General features: G+C 42.1%; 1 protein-coding gene across 3 annotated transcripts; it reads right to left on the reverse strand.

Annotated features, from left to right (window-relative positions):
- Positions 1–10,884: 10,884 nt before the first annotated feature.
- LOC306915770 (tumor necrosis factor receptor superfamily member 12A) lies at positions 10,885–20,498 on the reverse strand. Of its 3 annotated transcripts, none has more exons than XM_079493380.1 (5): positions 20,218–20,498; positions 13,302–13,400; positions 12,975–13,124; positions 12,629–12,681; positions 10,885–12,476 (listed from the first exon to the last, which is right to left on the reverse strand). In XM_079493380.1, exons 1-4 carry the CDS (start codon positions 20,294–20,296, stop codon positions 12,641–12,643), a joined length of 369 nt encoding a protein of 122 aa, XP_079349506.1. In that variant the 5' UTR covers positions 20,297–20,498; the 3' UTR covers positions 10,885–12,476; positions 12,629–12,640. The 3 variants fall into 3 exon arrangements, with proteins under 3 accessions (XP_079349506.1, XP_079349505.1, XP_079349504.1); XM_079493379.1 differs by having other exon boundaries at positions 10,885–12,498; XM_079493378.1 differs by having other exon boundaries at positions 10,885–12,498; positions 12,633–12,681; positions 20,218–20,496.
- Positions 20,499–20,615: the final 117 nt, after the last annotated feature.

A 20,615-nucleotide genomic window follows, 5' to 3' on the forward strand; every position in this document is an offset into this window, starting at 1 on the left:
ATTTTCTTCTGCAGAAGGAAAACTGCTAGATTAGCTATTGTTTAATAAAAGGCATATACCACACATTTTGATTTATTGAAATTTTAGTGTTCACAAATACAGGTCTGCTCAATATTTAATTCATATTTATATAACTATTTTGTCACTTTGAAACGTAGATTTTTACTTCTTTGTTAGGACTAAGACCTTAGTTTAGAATATATAATCAAATTATGGAAAATTAGTTGTTGAAATTAAATGACTTGGAAAATACCATTGGTGTTTTTGTGTCCATATTCTGTGCGGGGAAGTAAATGTGACTAATGGAATGTTTACACATTTAGCTGTTTTTGTAACATTCAAGTAAAAAAGGTATTACAAATAAATAACTGATGAAAGGTAGGTAGGCTTTAGCTCAGTGGATTAGATGTTTACTTGAAGTGTGACGTTTTAAGTTCAAACAGCACAAAACAAAATGTTGTGAAGAAATCCAGATACTCTGGTAGGTTTGATAACCAGCTCAAACCTATCCAGAGTGCCTGAACCTGGGTTTCATAATATACCCCTTTGGTCATGAATTAATCTCCTGAATACTATTCTCTTCCATGAGCAGTAGTGCTCTTGTACCACACCTTACCAAGAATACACCTTACAATGACCATGTCACCTTAAGCACAGGTGACAAGTAGGCCTATTTTATTTCTCTACAGTTTTATTTATTCAAGATTTCAGGTGTATACAGTAAATCAAATAATATGTGACACACACACATATAATGCATTGGGTGTTTAATTTTAATAACTCAGAAACTACAAAACATTTCAAAGTAAAAAGTTCCAGCATGTGTCTCCGCACTAGGGCCGCCCTATACTACAGCTCACTCGCTGTGTAAAGTGGCTAGTGTTCAGAGGGCAGCTAGATGTTTCTGTCTTTGGTGTTGTTAGGCATTTTAGATAACAACATTTAACTTTAACTTTAAACCTTGAACTCGCAAATCATTAAAAGTTCTAATTGAGTTCATTAACAGTGGTCTACCGTCTCACTCTCAAGTCTTGAAGTGTGAGAGATCCTCCTTGGTTTGATTCCACTCAGTGATAGAAAAAACAATGTAGCTACGGTAGAAAGAAACACAGTGGTTCAAAGTGTAACCTCGGCTGGGAGGCGAACCCCGGACCTCGTATCAACAAGGCGCATACGTTACCAGTGGACCAAAGAGCCAGACCTGATGAAGAACCAAACCTATAGTCACCAAGCACAGACAAAGAAATTGGTCACGTTTTAAGCTATTTTAATATAAATGTTTATTTACATTTGACTTCTTTACTAAAGACATTTAGTTATAATTATTAATTCCATCGCTTAATTGTATCAAATAAATCCACTAAAGACTAGGCCTAGTTGTAATAATTCATTCCATCTGTTAAATCCATTAAAGATATAACTGTAAACTTATTCATTCTATCACTGAGGAAATCTCCGGCGTGAGCGGACGTCCATACGCCGTTACTACGCGGTCCAAGAGAGAGACGGCGTATCAACGTCGTGCGCACGGCGTGTCGGCGTAGTTCATTTTCAGCTCCCTTTCAACTGTCTGAAATCACACAAAAAACTGTTTTTGGACCAAAACAGTCCGACGGCGTGAGCGGACGTTGATACGCCGTTGATACGCCGTCCAGAGAGAGACGGCGTATCAACGTCGTATGGGTGGCGTGTCGGCGTAATTCATTACTTCATTTTGAACTGGACAATGTCGGGGATGTTCACTTTCGAACTCTTTTAGCTTTGATTGCTTCTTTTATTTTCGTGTCCTGCACACAAAGTGCCCAAACCCCCATGGGTTTATAAGACACATTTACATTTAATTATATTCAATTCAATATTTGGCCTATATATTGAATTGTATATTGAATTAGAGTGAGCTGACTGCTGAGTGAGTGTTGGGCGTGTTTGCGTCAGACTTGGAAAAGTGATATTAACTTACAATTTACAATTTAGGCATTTAGCAGACGCTCTTAATCCAGAGCGACTTACATTAGGCAGGAACAAAAGTATGGGAATACATCACATATATAAAATGCATTTATCAAGAAACATGCGTAAGCTAAGAACGTAACTAGAACATATCTATATAATGACACTATACATATTAACTATACATATATACTATACTATGCTATACATATGTAGGCTACTATGATGTGCTATGACTATATACAATGCAATTATTGTGCTGTCTACATGACATGCTATAAGTCTGTTTCAAATGCTATCTAAGTCTAAACAGTGCTATCTAAGGGGGTAGGATAAGTGCTATGGGCCATGATGGAGTCTGAAAAGGTGGGTCTTCAGACTACGGCGGAAGATTGGGAGTGATGCCGCAGTTCTGACTGCAACGGGGAGTGCATTCCACAGTTTTGGGGCCAGAAGGGAGAAGAGTTTGGGACGTGTGGAGCGTTGGCCCGGCGTTTTTAGTGAGGGTACTTCCAGCTTTCCTGCGTTGGCTGATCTGAGTGCGCGGGAGGGTTTGTAGGGTTCAATCATGCTTGCAAGATATGGGGGAGCCATACCTTTGGTTGCTTTGAATGCCAGCATCAGAGTTTTGTATTCTGTGCGGGCAGCGACTGGGAGCCAGTGCAGGGAGCGGAGCAGGGGGGAGACATGTGAGAATTTTGGCTGGTTGAAGACCAGACGAGCTGCGGCATTTTGGATCATTTGGAGAGGCTTAAGTGCACATGCCGGTAGGCCCGTAAGGAGCGAATTACAATAGTCAAGTTTTGACAAGACTGTTGTCTGGATTAGGAGCTGGGCTGATTCCTGGGTGAGGAACGGTCTAATTCGTCGTATGTTATAGAGTGTGAACCTACAGGATCGAGTGACAGCTGTGATGTGAGTTTTAAACGAGAGCTGACTGTCCAGGACAACACCAAGGTTCCTGGCTGTTGGGACAGACGTTACCAGGGCGTTGTCTACGGAAATAGTTAGCTCCCGCATAGGGCAGGACTTAGCTGGGAAGAAGAGAAGCTCAGTCTTGTCTGGGTTCAGCTTGAGGTGGTTGGAGGACATCCACTGTGAGATGTCAGCCAGGCATGCAGTGATGCGCTCTTCCACCTGAGTGGCAGAGGGGGGGAAGGATAGAAACAGTTGTGTGTCATCGGCATAGCAGTGATAGGATATATTGTGAGCAGAGATGATAGTGCCAAGGGATTTGGTGTATAGTGAGAAAAGGAGGGGACCAAGTACAGATCCCTGTGGGACCCCAGTTTGGAGGGTTCGGGGGGATGATAGCAGACCTTTCCAGGAAACCTGGTAGGTCCGGTCGGTGAGATAGGAAGAGAACCACTTTAGTGCTGTCCTGCCGATGCCTAGATCCGCTAGGGTGTCTAGGAGCAGCTGGTGGTTCACTGTGTCAAATGCCGCCGATAGGTCTAGGAGAATCAGGACAGCAGAGTGGGAAGCAGCCTGGGCAGCATGTAGTGCTTCTGTGACTGCCAGCAGGGCAGTCTCTGTGGAGTGTGCCTTCTTGAATCCTGATTGGTTGGGATCCAGCAGGTTGTTCTGTGAGAGATGGAGAGAGAGCTGGTTGGAGACAACACGTTCAATGCTTTTAGACAGAAATGAAAGGAGTGATACCGGTCTGTAGTTCTTGACATCTGAGGGGTCAAGGGTTGGTTTCTTGAGGAGTGGAGTTACTCTGGCTGACTTGAGGGCAGATGGGACGCAGCCTGAGGTTACTGAGGTGTTGATGATGGAGGTGATGAAGGGGAGCAGATCAGGTGCGATGATCTGGAAGATTGGAGACGGAACTTCTTTGGAACTTTGGATTGGAACTTCTTTGTGCAATGTTATATAGGCAATATTTCAAAGTTCTCCAGAATTGAAGTTGAACTAGGAAATGTGGGACTTGAACATGGAACCTCTGTGTTGAGAGTCTGATCATCAGACCAGTACACCATCTCTCAGAATTATTGAAGTGTTCTTTTGTATTGTAGCCATTGTGACGCACACAAAATGTATGGTCACTGTTATGATTGTGAAGATGTTGTTTTTGTGAAAAGAATGTTGCTATATGAGCAAGAATGGACAATGCATATTTATATCTATTGGTTTAATTCCAAGCTTTCTCAATAACACTTTCCTAGAGTTTTTATTTTGTATTCGAGCCTTGAAAAGTTCAAAGTACTAGAGCATTGTGCTATATAGCAGCAATGGGACTTGAACATGGAATGTCCGTACAGCAGGGCTGGACTGGCCACCGGGCATACCGGGCATTTTCCCGGTGGGCCGCGACCATAGGGGGCCGCCAAAAATAAATAAAAAATAAATAAAAAGTTTTTTTTTTTTTTTTGATTTTCTTTTTTTTTTTTTTTTTATCAGGCCGCCAGTTGATAATAACCTGCGGGCCACATTAGGTGAAGGTGGGGGCCACATGTGGCCCTCAGGCCGCCAGTTGATATTAACCTGCGGGCCGCATTAGGTGAAGGTGGGGGCCCCATGTGGGGGCCCAGTGTGGAGGGATGGTATGACAGACTGACTGGTATAAACAGTGCCCCCAGTGGGGAGGGATGGTATGACAGACTGACTGGTATAAACAGCACCCCCAGTGGGGAGGGATGGTATGACAGACTGACTGGTATAAACAGCGCCCCCAGTGGGGAGGGATGGTATGACAGACTGACTGGTATAAACAGCGCCCCCAGTGGGGAGGGATGGTATAAACAGCACCCCCAGTGTAGAGGGATGGTATAAACAGCGCCCCCAGTGGGGAGGGATGGTATGACAGACTGACTGGTATAAACAGCGCCCCCAGTGGGGAGGGATGGTATGACAGACTGACTGGTATAAACAGTGCTCCCAGTGGGGAGGGATGGTATGACAGAGAGACTGGTATAAACAGCGTCCCCAGTGGGGAGGGATGGTATGACAGACTGACTGGTATAAACAGCGTCCCCAGTGGGGAGGGATGGTATAAACAGCACCCCCAGTGTAGAGGGATGGTATAAACAGCGCCCCCAGTGTAGGCCCCCAGCCTACACTGGCCCCCAGTGTAGGCCCCCAGCCTACAGTTGATATTAACCTGCGGACCGCATTAAGTGAAGGTGGGGGCCACATGTGGCTTATACCGCTTATGCCTAGAACCGGCCCTGGTATTAGGGCTTGTTTGTTTGTGTGTGCCTCGACGGAGTGGGTGGTAGAGTTTCTGCTATCTGCGTGCTGGTTGTGGTGGGCCGGTCTGGGCCAAATTCACGCGAAAATGACCGGGCCGAATTTTTGTCCCAGTCCAGCCCTGCCGTACAGAGAGACTGATCATTAGACCATTGCACCATCAGTCAGACACCCTCAGCCAAAGTCTCCTGGTAATTGTGTTTGTTGGCCTTCAGTTAGTAAAGTTGAAACACTCCAGCATTAAACTATAGGCGAACAGGGATTTGAACATGTAGAGCTGTATTAACTGAAGCCTATTGTAGCAGGGGCTCACAGCCCCAGCCTGATGACCTCTCATATCTCCCCTGCGCCATAGGCAACTGCTTTGGTTTAGTGGTTAGGATGTTGGCCTTCCGTGCGGGGGACCTGGGTTCGATTCCCGGCTGTTACACTAACATGCAAAAGAAGACCTCAACAGCGCTAAGAAACATCTGATTAATGACGGCAGATTAAAGACCAGAGTGGGATCTGAACCCACAACCATATGTACAGCCACGTATCACACAGAGCTACCAGGCTCTCTGTGGTCTGTCACGGTTTCTTCTCTGTATTATGTCCTTCTTCTGCTCAACACGTGTTTTAAAGAGTCCAGAAGAACGCCCTAAAACGGTGGTATGTTACAGCTCCCTCTATTAAGACACTGTGGGCTCCATTTTCGTCACCGCTAAACCCCTTCTTTGCCTTTTTTAACTATTTTGCAAAACATTTTTGAATAGTTAAAATGGCCAGTCTACAAGCTCACAACGTGTCAATGTAGATTGGCTAGTTGAACTATTCAAAAATGTTTTTCAAAATAGTAAAAAAAAGGCAAAGAAGTTTAGGGATAAGGGCTTTAGCGGTGACGAAAATGGAGCCCTGTGTATATGATCCTCAGGTTGTGGGTTCAAATCCAGACATGGCTGTTCTATCTGAATTCTGAATCTTAGATGGGGGTCTGTGGCCAAATACCTACCTAATATATATAATGTGGGTGTCCTTGACATGAAGACATTTCAGAATCACTGTGTTAATAAGAAGCAGCTGAATGGGTAGGGAGGCTGCCTGGCAAGCCAACGGCCCTGCGTTCAAATCCGGGTCCTGGCAATGTGACAAGGTCCTAACTGCTCTTCCTTGATTCCAGATTATGGCACGTCAAAAAATCACTTTTGCCTAACTCCAGTCACACTTTTTATAATTTAGCTTACTGTGGACTCAAGGGGGCGCTCTGTAGTAGTCTGTAGTACCAAGACGATCTGACGACGAAGAAAGAAGAAAAGTAACGAGTGTGTGTTCTGGTCCTGTTGATTGAGCTGAGCAGGACCTAGAAACTGGAGAAACTGGCTCCTGCTCAGCTCAATCAACAGGACCAGAACACACACTCGTTGATGATGAATGAGGAAGTGGTTCAGTCCATTCAACAAGTGCCTCTGAGAACGAAGCGAGTCGCCACACTGCCCCCTAGTGGTGGCAACACTAGGAAAGTTCCACTGTGTAGTGTCATTGAGAAAGCTTGGAATTAAACCAATAGATATAAATATGCATTGTCCATTCTTGCTCATATAGCAACATTCTTTTCACAAAAACAACATCTTCACAATCATAACAGTGACCATACATTTTGTGTGCGTCACAATGGCTAAAATACAAAAGAATGCTTCAACAATTCTGAGAGATGGTGTACTGGTCTGATGATCAGACTCTCAACACAGAGGTTCCATGTTCAAGTCCCACATTTCCTAGTTCAACTTCAATTCTGGAGAACTTTGAAATATTGCCTATATAACATTGCACAAAGAAGTTAATATCACTTTTCCAAGTCTGACGCAAACACGCCCAACACTCACTCAGCAGTCAGCTCACTCTAATTCAATATACAATTCAATATATAGTCCAAATATTGAATTGAATATAATTAAATGTAAATGTGTCTTATAAACCCATGGGGGTTTGGGCACTTTGTGTGCAGGACACGAAAATAAAAGAAGCAATCAAAGCTAAAAGAGTTCGAAAGTGAACATCCCCGACATTGTCCAGTTCAAAATGAAGTAATGAATTACGCCGACACGCCACCCATACGACGTTGATACGCCGTCTCTCTCTGGACGGCGTATCAACGGCGTATCAACGTCCGCTCACGCCGTCGGACTGTTTTGGTCCAAAAACAGTTTTTTGTGTGATTTCAGACAGTTGAAAGTGAGCTGAAAATGAACTACGCCGACACGCCGTGCGCACGACGTTGATATGCCGTCTCTCTCTTGGACCGCGTAGTAACGGCGTATGGACGTCCGCTCACGCCGGAGATTTCCTCAGTGATAGAATGAATAAGTTTACAGGCAGCTATATCTTTAATGGATTTAACAGATGGAATGAATTATTACAACTAGGCCTAGTCTTTAGTGGATTTATTTGATACAATTAAGCGATGGAATTAATAATTATAACTAAATGTCTTTAGTAAAGAAGTCAAATGTAAATAAACATTTATATTAAAATAGCTTAAAACGTGACCAATTTCTTTGTCTGTGCTTGCTGACTATAGGTTTGGTTCTTCATCAGGTCTGGCTCTTTGGTCCACTGGTAACGTATGCGCTTTGTTGATACGAGGTCCGGGGTTCGCCTCCCAACCGTAGCTACATTGTTTTTTCTATCACTGAGTGGAATCAAACCAAGGAGGATCTCTCACACTTCAAGACTTGAGACGGTAGACCACTGTTAATGAACTCAATTAGAACTTTTAATGATTTGCGAGTTCAAGGTTTAAAGTTAAAGTTAAATGTTGTTATCTAAAATGCCTAACAACACCAACGACAGAAACATCTAGCTGCCCTCTGAACACTAGCCACTTTACACAGCGAGTGAGCTGTAGTATAGGGCGGCCCTAGTGTGAAGACACATGCTGGAACTTTTTACTTTGAAATGTTTTGTAGTTTCTGAGTTATTAAAATTAAACACCCAATGCATTATGTGTGTGTGTGTCACATATTATTTGATTTACTGTATACACCATTATGAATTTCTCAAATTTGAAAGCACTATTTCAAGGTTCAAGGTTCAAGGTTGTCTTTAATGCTAAAACTATGAAACATTTCAAAGATTCCTTTTCAGGCAAACATGTCCACCGTAAGATGAACCTAAGTAGGTTTGAATGGGGTTTCTAGGTGTATGTAGGACTATAGTAGCGTGACGACGAGTATAATAAACTGGAAGAAAAGTAACGAGTTTGTGTTCTGGTCCTGTTGATTGAGCAGAGCAGGACCTATAAACCTTGAAGGTTTATAGGTCCTTCTCAGCTCAATCAACAGGACCAGAACACACCTGGGCTGGCTGCCAGGATCACATCCACCAATGGGGAGGCTGTCTGTGTCCTGTCATGGTTTCTCCTCTGTATTATCTGATTAACATCCACGATAACACTTAAAAGCACTAAAGACACCTTTGATGCACAGCACCATTCAAATGCTCTTTACATGATCCCAAGGCCCCATTTGAAAAGTGACACCAAGAAGAACAACTTACAACCTAAAAATCACTGAGAGCTCAGTGGCACCCTTGTTAAGATGACGTCCATGTGAGCCAGCGGTTGTGAGTTCAAATCCGGCTGAGTTCCTCCTACTTTCACTCTGCAGCATGTTTTGGAAAATAACATCCAGAAGAGAACTGGAAAGAGATGGAAAGCTGAGGAGATTCTCAGAGAGCATGGTGGCACTCTGTGATAAGCTGCTGTCTATGTGAGCCACAGGTCGTGGGTTCAAGTTCAGCTCATGGCCTCAGACGGTATGCCGTTTTTCATCATTTTTGAGGATTTGAAAAAAAGACGAAAATCACTCAGAGACCATGGGCTATAGCCCATGGCCTCGGACGGCATACTATAGCATGCCGTTTTTCATCATTTTTGAGGATTTAAAAAAAAGACGAAAATCACTCAGAAACTACAAAACATTTCAAAGTAAAAAGTTCCAGCATGTGTCTCCACAGTAAGCTGAATTATAAAAAGTGTGAATGGAGTTTCTAGGTGAAAGTGATTTTTTGACGTGCCAATAGCTGCCATTGAGCCCCATTATGAATTTCTCAAATTTGAAAGCACTATTTCAAGGTTCAAGTCTCAAGGTTGTCTTTATTTTAAAAACTATGAAACATTCCACCGTAAGATGAACCTAAGTAGGTTTGAATGGGGTTTCTAGGTGTAAGTATGTAGGACTAGTAGCGTGACGACGAGTATAATAAACTGGAAGAAAAGTTCTCAGAGGCACTTGTTGAATGGACTGAACCACTTCCTCATTCATCATCAACGAGTGTGTGTTCTGGTCCTGTTGATTGAGCTGATAGGAGCCAGGTTTCTAGGCCCTGCTCAACTCAATCAACAGGACCGGAACACACCTGGGCTGGCTGCCAGGATCACATCCACCAATGGGGAGGTCAGTTGCATGGATGTATGCAGTGGTGGAAAGTAACTAAGTACTTTTACTTAAGTAATGTACTTAAGTACAATTTGAGGTATTTGTACCTCAACATTTCAAAGTAAAAGGTTCCAGCTTGTGTGTCCACAGTAAGCTGAATTATAAAAAGTGTGAATGGAGTTTCTAGGTGAAAGTGATTTTTTGACATGCCAAAATCTGCCATTGAACCCCATTATAGATTTGTCAAATTAGAAAGCACTATATTGGCCTGGGCCATGGCTCAGTGGTCCAGGCACCTTGGCTGGCAATCCAGTCTGGCAGTGTGCCGTGGGTTCGACTCCCGATCCCGACGGCCTTTACTGCATGTCTCTCTCCCATCTCTCTCCCCATTTTCTGTCAGCCTACTGTCTGTCCTAGCCTGGCTAATAAGCCAGACTAATATCACACAACACTGTCGCGGTATATCAGTCTGGGCTATATTTCATTTCCCGGGGGGCGGGTTCAAACATTTTCTCTTTGACGCAATTGGTCAGAGCTACTGTCAGTCAAAAGTCTCAAGCATTGAACGTCACTGTACCAAAGCCCGCCCATATTGCATACCGTGTCCCGATTGGTCCGACCTGTTCTCGATTGTAGGAAAGAGGCGTGCTACTGAGCCTCGCCAGACCGAAATCCGCTGGTAGGCAACTTTTTTTTGCCAACGGCTGATTCGGTCTGGTTTATTAACCAGGCTATGTCTGTCCCTCCATAAAAAATAAAGGTGAAAGCCACAAAAAAAAAACATTTAGAAAGCACTATATTTCTAAAACTATGAAACATTTAAAAGATTAATTTTCAGGCAAATATAACTACAATATGTTTTCAATGGTACGGCAACATTCAACCCCTGAATTCAACCAATGAATTTACCATGATCCACAATTTATATAATAATCAATTTTTGAGTGGTGCAAACCACTCCAACAACTGGCTTTGTACCTGTGTACCCGTGTTTGTTCGTACCAAAAAAACAAGCATGGTTGCTATGGTTAGCAACCAAAAAAACGAGCATGGTTGCTATGGTTAGTATGTGACGTCACTGACATCACAGATATCACGTCAGAGTGAATCAATCTCTATATAATCAATCTTTATAGTTATTCCTCAACAGATGTTATTCCTCAACAGATGTTCCTCAACAAATGTGTAGTTGCACCACTCAGTTCACACGGGTGTGATTTTTAATGTTATTTGGATGACCCTAAGGATCATAAAAAACCTTGAACGATTTATTTTGGGTTTAGATTTTAGATAGTTTAGATTTTAAAAAAGAACAAAATAAGAGACATTGTGTAAATAAATGTTATCAGTTTTATTGTGAAAATATGTTTGGTACACTAAGTATAATTATTTTTGTAACAATTAATGCAGTAACTAAGAGATGCCAGTGCATGTATATAATTACACAACTAAAAAAGCACAAAGAAAACGGTTAGTTGTTGCTTCCTAACAACATTGGCTTACATGGTACAAATATTACAAAACTCTTCACAGGCGTCCCTTGGACAAGTGTCCACATTTTGCAGTTGTTGCAACTGAATATGGCAAGAGACTTAATAAATAATATAAAGGTATAAAACATAGTATCTTTAACTAATTCCCCAGTTTTACTGCTACAGGGAAAGCAGCACACCCACACGTTATTAAAAAGGATGTCAGTCATAAAAAAGAAGGATTCTTCTGGACATAATATTAAGGATAATCGAAATGCCCGCACAATTGAAAATTGACCCCTATAGGCCTTGCACTGCCTGTGAAGCACTGGTGGAGAACTGAGGTTTCAACAGGCCAGAGTTAGTAAGCAATGTGGTTATATAGCTCCACCTAGCTCTGTAATTGGCAACTGTAGGTGTAATGTTTCCTACTGTACATTAAATGAGTGTGTCCTATATTTCCATGTTAGCGGATTGAAATTCGATATCTAGTATTTTAGATAAGACACATACATGATTGGGGGTGCTACAGCCAAGTACTGCCAAAAGGTTTGTAATATAACAAAGACAATGAAATTATGTTGGAATTATATCTCTTGTTCTTGGAAGACCCAGTAACAGTGCATAAGAAACATTCTGGTTCTCTCTTTCTCTCTCTCTCAACAACTTCAGTTATTAAATTCCTGTATCAGGCTCTTGAAATAACAGTTATATACGTATACAAAAATGGAGGTACTGGCAGGATTGATATATTTCACCTAAGAAGTACTGTAGCTACATTCAAATGGCCTTGATGTGCCAAACAGCATGTTGCTCACTTGTGGTTCATCTAAAAGAGGTTGATGTAAATGACCAGCAAATAGACCCCTTCTGACCTTGCTGAATAGCAGGTGACCCACTATGGTTCAGCAGGCAACAGTAGCTGTATTACATTCACTGGCGCCCTGTCAGAGACAGGACAAATCAGGCACTGGAAAGCATCTGTCACATGGGAAGGAAGAATGTAGTCTTGTCTAATTCACGAACAAACAAAAGAAATAGCCTGTGTGTACAGTAACTAACAAAGGTTTCTTTAAACTGAATACAAACTACAACTTAATTGAAACATTTAGGCAAGTAAAATACAAAATAACTGAAAACAGCTACTGTCACTATTCCTAAAGAGGAGCAAGTTACTCTTTCTAAGTCGTATAATCAGTGCACTGTTGAAGTTGTGTCCACAGACAAAAGCAACTGTGCGATAGGTTAAACACCACTTCCCTGTGAATCCTCTGCAAACTTTTAGGGTTTGCTGAGCACTGAACACATCTCTCAAATGAACAGTGTAATAAATTAACATGGTCCAATTCTACTCAGAAAAAAACAAAACCCTGTGGTCAGAGCACAGTTTATGGTACAGAGATGTCTTCAGACTCTGGACTAGTCTTCCCTTGGTTCCGGTTCGTATCTGTTTACACAGAAAGATGAGGCTGTGAAAGTCAGAAAGTAATCAGTTAGCTGATGATACATTGAGTTACTTAAAACCTTCACAAAAATCATTTCGCATAAACTAATATTATGAAGGCATTCACATTTAAGAATTGAGAAGTGAAAATATACCTACTGAAATGTTCATGCTTGATAAAGTGGCCCTGCTGTTTCTTCGATGGGCTCTGTCGTGTATGAAGGAAAAGTTGCTTTATTTTCACATATCATTCAGCCCTGTTATAATTGGTATCATATGTTTCTATTGTGAGTCATCATAGCTCTTGACAAAAATGCATCTTCACCATTAAACAAATAGCTACATTTTATAGACATAATTAATGTAAGACATAATTGTTTTATGCTTTCAGCACAGAACGACAATTAAAGCTGAAATGGATATGTATGGGTCCATTTATACACTTTCAAAGTAAGTGCTCAGTATTTTGCAATGTAAAGAGTCAAGAGCCAAGAGTCTTACCTCGCAGTGGTCGTTTCTGTGACTTGCGCCGATGCACCATGACGCCAATGATCATTGCAGCACCCACCAGCACAACAGCCAGAACTGAGAAACTGGTGATAGCTGCCAGCCTCCACACGTCAGAAGTCTCCTCAACAAATATAGGCCTACCTATAAAGGGATGACATTTAAAGAGAAGAAGACATTTAAAGACACTGAAACAGAAATGCATACATTTGGGCCACAGTGTTTTAGATCGGTAGTAGCATTTTCTATGTATATTTCAGCCACAAGGACTCTTAAAAAGCTACCACAAGCCAGAAGGTCAATTTGACCTAAATTACTTACATGTGTTACATGATGGGGTCTTTGGGTATTGCTTGCATGACGCACAGGGCACACAAACATCCAAATCTGAATTCCAGAACTCTGAACTGCTGCATTGGCCTGTACACAGAAACACGATGGAAATAATTTATTAGTTTTGTCATTTTAAGTGTCATGAGTCATTCCTCTCAACACATCATTTAATAGCCAAACCCACAGGCATTTATTGTATATGACTTCTCGCCACAAAGCAATCTTTTTAATGTATGAAGTATTCGCCATTACTTAAGCTTGTGAAAGATTAGGATGGTAGAATGACGTTCAGTGTGAGCCAGGCATCCCATGAGCCTCATGCAAATGTTTTGAAAAACCATCACATTTCCTTCCTCCATCATGTGGATCAATTTTGGACTGATTGAGAAACGGTATGACATCAAGCTATAAGATCTGAGAAACCTTGTGGGTTTTCCGCCTCTCATGAAATTTAATGGGGAATTCCTTTGGGGCTGGAAATGTGCTGATGCACATAAATGCAAATGAGAATCACTGGCTAATTTTGGTCGTACAGGCACAAGGCACCATGACATAGCTTGTGTGTGAGCAGCAGGATGTCTGTGTGTTTTCAAAAAGTTCTTCCGCTGAATTGTTTTGAGTGCCGGGTATGTTTGTATATGCGTGACTTTCGGAGAATAAACAAATGTGGTATTCGGTGTCTGAGAAAGATGGCCTCAGCAGTAGTGAAACGTTCCCTTCTCTTTCATACAGAGAAAATGGCTACTTCTCTAGACACAATGGGAACCTCCATATCTCTTTATGGCAGCCAGACAGTAGAACAAAGCTGTGCACTTCCTAGGTGATAAGGGAGCCTGAAGATAGAACAGTAAAAGCCAACTGCAAGTTTAGTGGACAACACAATGCAATATTCTTGTTTTACTTCTCTTAATTTTGGAACTAAACACCATAGGGATTTGTTAAACAATCTAATGCTCTGCTTTTGGTAAAGATATATAAGCATGATATGTAATGCAGAAATCAATTTGAAAATAAGAGAGCACTTCTCAAAAAAATAAAATATGACAAGAGCAACACATGAATGTCAATATGATAAACCTTAATCATGAGACATAAATAAATTAAAGGTTTACAGACAGATTTAAAATTGTGCAAATATAATTTGTAGTGCATTGGCCTATACTTTCATTTCACACAGTAACCATGAACGAGAGTAAGCATTCATCAAAGAAACCAAAACTAAATTACTTATGAAACAGGTTTGACGTAAGCTGCCTACAGTACAAGTGACAGCAAAGTGTGTCCCGACTTCCTATGTTTAGGGTCCCTCTGTCTGTCTGTCTGTCTGTCTGTCTGTCTGTCTGTCTGTCTGTCTGTCTGTCTGTCTGTCTGTCTGTCTGTCTGTCTAGGTTGCCAAAGTGGCGCTGTTGAGCTTCACACTGTGCACAGGTTCATGATGGGAAGCTGAGTTTTTTTGCTGAGTTCTTTTGAGTAAGGAACAGCAATGTTTGTCCCTATAGTAATAACATCTACAAGCTCACAACGCAATAGTCCGACAACCAATAGTCCGACAGCCAATACTCCGACAACCAATAGTCCGACAACCCATAGTCCGACAGCCAATAGTCAGACAACCAACAGTCCCACTATTCCAATAGCACGCACGCACACACGCACACTAGCATTTTTCTTTTATGTTGAAGTAGATCACATCAATGTATTTAAAGGTATCTGTACATTTGTTCTGAACAGAGATCAGCATGGTGAAGATATAGTTAAGGAATACAGTCTGTATGGTGGTTGTACATATTCCAGTGGATTTCCTTTTCCTGTCACAACAGCTCACAAATCTTGCTGCTGTGTTTGCACAATGCTGTACTTCACCCTGCATACATGGTTTTTGTTTTGTTTTTTGTCTTCACACTGTTTTTGGGTGTTTGTAATCTGTGCGAATGTCTCTGATGTCTTCTTGCTTCTTGGTACAGTTGGCAGGTAGTTAGAAAGTGCAGCTCAGTTTCTCTCTCGCTCTCTGTCTCCCTCTCCCTGTTAACTGAGTGTTTGTCCCATGCATTGCTGCTGTTTCTCAGTGCATTTGGGTCAGGGGCCATGTGCACGTGTGTGGCGCCATGTGTCACGATGTATCTGTATGGGGGGCATACACATGTGTGCGAGTCATAGTTAATTGCAGTCGCTATGTCTGTATGTCTGTGTGTGTGTGCGTGCGTGCGTGCGTGCGTGTGTGCGTGCGTGCGTTGGTGCGTGCGTGCGTGCGTGCGTGCGTGCGTGTGTCTGAGGAATTGTAAACTGCTGTAGGAAAGAAAAGGCGCAGTGCTTGTAAATGTGAACGAAAGGTATAGTCAATGACATCACCACCCATATACGCGGTGTATAACTCATAGAAAACACTTCCATATGAACGGCCCTCAGAGGCCAGTCTCTCGCCATATGAAGGAGTACTCTGGAGGGACAGTAGGTGGAGGTAATAATACATGCATGGCACCGATTGGTCCTGCGGTTTGTGAGATTAACGAACAGGGGTGAAAACGTAATCTCTGCCCCCGGCCTTTGTGGTTTGCCAGAGATAACAATGCTGTTGTCTGTATACTCTTTCTGTCTGCAGTTCTGTCCATCAGCATGTTGAGCTGAGCTGAATTTTGGCTGCACTAAAGGGTCAACTACAATGACCTACAATAGCCTACTGTGTAGATGTTAGGTCAGAACTCCAGTTCCCAAAACCTGTCCACTCTAACACACCAGCTTTCAATTAAATAGACTGATTTAACCATTCTAACCCCTCTTTTGACACAGTGTACAGTATATCAGACTCAGGGCTCGGGGCCACAGTGCACGTGGCCCCTGACACAAATACACTGAGAAAAAGCAGCACTGCATGGGACATGCTGTCTCTGTGTCTTTCATTTATAACCACACATTCTTAACCCTGGTATTATTCCATTTTGCACTGACATACAGTAAATGTGTAAGCATATGTGCGGATTTTGGACATTGATTCATTTTTCATCCATTATTACACAAGTCTGTCAAGTCTGTCAAGTCAAGACTTTCAATCGATTTGATGGGTTGAAGCCAGTGGCATCAATTTGGTATTGCAAGCTACCATACCTTGGCTCCAGGGGAGGGACAAATTGAGGAAAATATGCCAAAAAAATAGGCAAATAACCGCAAACATGGAGGAAAATAGGCCAAAAGAGTCAAATAAACGCACGTAACCACTAAACATTTGGCGTGTGCGCGCAGGGGAACGGGCACGACGCATGCACGAGTGTGAACTTGACATACCTTAACTTTAGCCGAAATGACGCCACTTGTTGAAGCCCCATCTCCACGCTTGATATTTAACAGTCTAAAGAAGTCACCCCCCCTCCATCAACCAATCTTCCTCTCAGTTGAACACATCTCCAACTGCACAACCAACACCACTGGGTTCAAACCCTCAGACAACTTATACAACACAGCCTTAAAGTGCATGTTACTTAACCAGTAGACCACCGGGGGACCTTTCTGGTCTCCAAGACCTGGCTCTCAACTTTAGATTTCCTCTTGATAGGACTAGAACAGGGTTTGAGTGCATACTGCATAACCTTGGACAATGGACATATGAAGCAAGCTCTGAATCCACTGAACTACATGCTGTTAAATCAGTGTTTATTTGAGCTTTTTCTATACGGCAGTCTTTAACTGGCATTGACAAGTGTTTTTTTGTTTAAGATTTATTTTTGCCATACTTTTTAAGTCATTTATAGAGAGATAGGAAGCCAATTAGCCAAAGGAAGAGATGTGCAAGGGGTCAGATCCAAAGCCATGTTTTCACTCTCACATGGAAAGCAACAGTTTTGGACATATGAGTTTTCCACCCAACAGCAACAATATGATGTGTGCTCTAACTGGCTGCTAAAATATACTGTAAGAGCAATAGGCTCTGTGTAACTAGTTATGGTCTGTGCATAAGGATTTATGGTCTAGTTGATGGGTTTTTCCACAAAGTGGCATACCCATTTCCAGTTCCATTTAAATTTTCCCGTAGGATTTGATTGGCTCGGCAGCAGATTTGAACAAGAAACACAATGACACCTTAAGATGTGCTTCCCGTTCAAATCTGCTGCCAAGCCACTCAGATGAAGCTATGCGAAAGTGGACCAACAGGAAACGGGTTTGCCATTTTTGGGAAATCTGAGACTACAGTTTATGCACAAGCCGATTGAAGGGTACCTGCACACTGTCTGCAAGTTATCTAAAAGCTGCAGTTTGTAACTTTCATGTCCTACCCTGGGTTCAAACCCTGGTCCCCTGTACAAGGTAGTCCCTGTAGTGCCGGAATCCAAAGGAAAGTACGCACATCTCTAAAAAGCTTTCAGGTGCTGAACAAAAAGATACGTACAGGAGAAGGAGAAATAGTCTGCACGCTGTTGTGTAGCTCCCACAGGAAATGTATTTAAGGATGACAACATTTCGACCCCTTATGGGTCTCTAAGGGGTCGAAACGTTGTCATCCTTAAATAAAGTCCCTGTAGTAGTGCACCTGCTTACTACAGGGACACATTGACTTTTCAACTATAATGAAATAGGGACATCGGTGTTAAAGTGGTTAAAAAGACAACAGACAAATCACAGCAAAATACATCACAATATTATTGCTTCAAAAATAAACGCTTCCAGTGATGCAAATAGCCTGCATCCTGTGACTCACTAAATTGACAAAGGACGCAATCATGTCACCCTTCAGGTGCCCTGGGATGCCATGCTGTACTCTGTACTCTAACGTTGTTGAAGTAGGACTCAAAATGTCCTTGGGAGTCGGGACCCATCTAAAAGACCACCCCTGGGTCCCGGGACCAATTACACTGAAAACATACATCGCTGGCTTCTAAAAGCCAATACACTTCTAGGTCCTATTAGATGGGAATTGCATTCAGTAAAAACAAGTTCATCATTCCAGTGGTCCTCTGCCCCAAAGCTAGAAATCAGAGAGCTGAGACTCTAATCTGATGTCACATCAATGCACAGCTCAACTGACTGAGTGGGAGACTATCTTCATGGCTTACTGTGTTTGTCTGAACTTTTGCAAACAAATGAGGCTCACATAATTTGAGTGTTATCAGCTCTGAATAAGAAAATGTACCCTGATCCCAGAAAATCTTCCTGGATACTTTCGCAGTAACCTTTTTTAATCTTTTGCATCTTGTTCTCTATGCGGAACCGCAGATCAGACAACACCGATGCGGGGGTGGGGCAATTATTTTCTCTTTACAGCTATCAGATTTGTGACTGTGGCCTGGCTATTACAGACTTAACAGTCTGACCGACAGACAGACAGACAGGATTCACACGAGTACAAGTGGTATTTATTTCCCTTCGTTTTTTTTAACCTACATCACAATATAATAATGTAGTTGGAATATACGCATTACTATTGGCATTGTATTGTGCAGTGCTGCACTTGCAGACTACATTATGCTCAGAAAGAGCTTTATAAGTTTATTGCAATATTCCAGAGGCCACACTAAGCTGACAGATTCATATTTAGTCAGCCATCCATGAGAAATTGCAACAATGTCAAATGAAGGCATTTAAAGTTGAGAACAAATTTGCTTTAATTAGGTTTTAACAGCCAAGTTTTGCACATGCCTCAAAATACACCTAGAGGTGGGCTGAAATGTTATGGGTTGCACTGAAATGTCATTGTTCTTTTCTGCATTTCCTGTCATGTATGTGACCTGGCTACACCCTCAGGGTGCAAGTGACCTCCCAGTTGAAATAAGGAAAGCGCCATTTGACTGCATGGTTGCTTAAGGGGGACCCTTAAAGGTCCATTTTGGTCCATACAGCACATGTATAACCATCACTCAGACCTGAGAATATGGGCTTAGCCAGAAAACGTTATCAAAGCAAAGTTATGCCAAAGGACTAATCACTTGTGTTATCTAATATAATGTATTTATATATTTTGTTCTGTTTGTCTTTGATGTGTATAAACTAAGACATTTTACTGATGCATGCATTCAACCCGTTTTCCAAACCATTGGATCTGTGGCATGCTAAAAAACAGGACGAGCATTTAAGGGACAAACATCCATGGTCGCCTAAGGCACATGAGAATAAAAGGGCTCAGACCAGGAGAATGATCAACTGTGCTTTCCATAAGTTCATGAATGTCATTGTTTGCCCTGGGCCCTGGGGGATTAGTGGCAGCCGATATCCAGATGTAGAGATACTAGATGATACAATTACTATTAACTCTGTCCAGATGTGGTCTATTGCAAAGTAAGTCCAGTTACTTTCAAGTCATGAATAGTAATTCTAGTCAATTTGATTTGACGTTCAACAGAAATGCAGTTATGGTAATACTGTAATAATTCTAATAATTTAATTCAAATTGTCCTAGGATGTTGTAATAGCAGTGTAATCATGTATAGTGCAGCCTACTGTTGAGTCTGGATTCTTACAGCATGTGTTCTACTCAATTACGCAGGGAGAGCAAGTCACACATTGTCATTTTGTGAGTGAAAATGTTGAACGTTTATTTATTTATTCTTTCCATTTTCTACATAACAAAGGACACTAGCAGTGCGCCATTCCATGTGGCTTGTCCTTTTCACCCAGGGGCATGGATGGGGTGAAATAAGGCGATTGGAATGCGGAACCGGTGAGAAGTGCAGCTGGTAGAGGAAGCGGCTCTGTAAGCAGACCATTATCTGCCTCCATTTGAGTGACCAACATATTCCATGTTGAATGAAACAAGGTTTCCCATGCAAATTAACTCAGGGGAAAAACTCCCAACATTAGCAACAGACGTCACAGGGATTGAACTTTCGTCCGATAACGTATTTCTACATCAGATATTTATATCAAACTTTAAAAAACTAACAAAACAAGCGTTAAGTTTAGTTATTTACTTTCTACTTACTTTTCTGTGCGTTTACGCCATAGAAATTCGCCACAGCAGCAAAAAGTCCACAGAGCGCACGTAAAACGTTTGAAGCCATAGTAGTAGTAGTGACTGGATGTGCTGCTTTCTCTCTATAGGCTACACCGCTACACAATTCCCGAAAAGTTCATCTGATTAAGGATCCGTGCTGGTTTTCACCATGGAAAAGCGAGCATCAGAATGAGTCACCCAGAGGAGTCTGCGCCTTGTTTTAATAGCGCACACACCCACGCTAACAGTTCAACTCCTATGAGTCATTTCCTATGTACTGCAGGCTACTCTCGGATTCTCAGTGCGCACGAAGGAGCTCGTCCCGGACTTACAGGAAACTTTTATAGTGATACAATTTGGTTTCGTTTGTTGTAGAAAAAGTGAAA

This window comes from Electrona antarctica (genome assembly GCF_951216825.1).
Source record: "Electrona antarctica genome assembly, chromosome: 22".
Lineage (NCBI taxonomy): Eukaryota > Metazoa > Chordata > Actinopteri > Myctophiformes > Myctophidae > Electrona > Electrona antarctica.

Excerpts from the sequence above, each read along its gene's own strand:
- LOC306915770 (XM_079493380.1), bottom strand. The coding sequence starts at position 20,296 with ATGGCTTCAAACGTTTTACGTGCGCTCTGTGGACTTTTTGCTGCTGTG. Across the intron at positions 13,125-13,301 it reads GACCCCATCATGTAACACAT|GTAGGCCTATATTTGTTGAG; the intron begins GTAAGTAATTTA and ends ATCCCTTTATAG. Across the intron at positions 12,682-12,974 it reads ACAGAAACGACCACTGCGAG|AGCCCATCGAAGAAACAGCA; the intron begins GTAAGACTCTTG and ends CATACACGACAG.